General features: G+C 47.5%; 1 protein-coding gene across 4 annotated transcripts in view; it reads left to right on the top strand.

The window, feature by feature from the left end:
* LOC119590561 (outer dense fiber protein 3-like) overlaps positions 1 to 305 on the top strand; it is a 62,500-nt gene that overhangs the window by 42,221 nt on the left and 19,974 nt on the right. For all 4 annotated transcript variants that reach the window (XM_037939224.1, XM_037939225.1, XM_037939226.1 and 1 more), the window contains exon 6: positions 63 to 272. In XM_037939224.1, the coding sequence (XP_037795152.1) occupies positions 63 to 272 (210 nt within the window). The remainder of the gene's footprint in view (positions 1 to 62; positions 273 to 305) is intronic.

Here is a 305-nt window from a genome sequence, read left to right as displayed (position 1 = left end):
GCTTTGATCTTATTTGCATGTTTTGCACACAATGCACGTTTTTCCTCACTCCTTTCGGATAGTGCTTCAACGACGGTGGCCCTAAGTTCACTATGGCTGCAAGACCAAATGAAGCTGAGGATAAAATGAAGGTTCCAGGACCGGGAACTTATGATTCGGGAGACCTGGACAAATGCCGGGAAAAAATGCCGGCGTACACGATGGCACCGAAGACAAATCTTCCAGTAGACAATAGTCCCAAACCTCCTCCCAACGCTTATTCTCCTGAGAAGGTAAGCAGAAGTAAAGAGAGAGGGTAGGGAGGA

The sequence above is a fragment of the Penaeus monodon genome, chromosome 27 (assembly GCF_015228065.2).
Source record: "Penaeus monodon isolate SGIC_2016 chromosome 27, NSTDA_Pmon_1, whole genome shotgun sequence".
In the NCBI taxonomy this organism is placed as follows: Eukaryota; Metazoa; Arthropoda; class Malacostraca; order Decapoda; family Penaeidae; genus Penaeus; species Penaeus monodon.
Note: the sequence above shows the minus strand (reverse complement) of the source record. Positions and strands in the feature narration are given on the sequence as shown.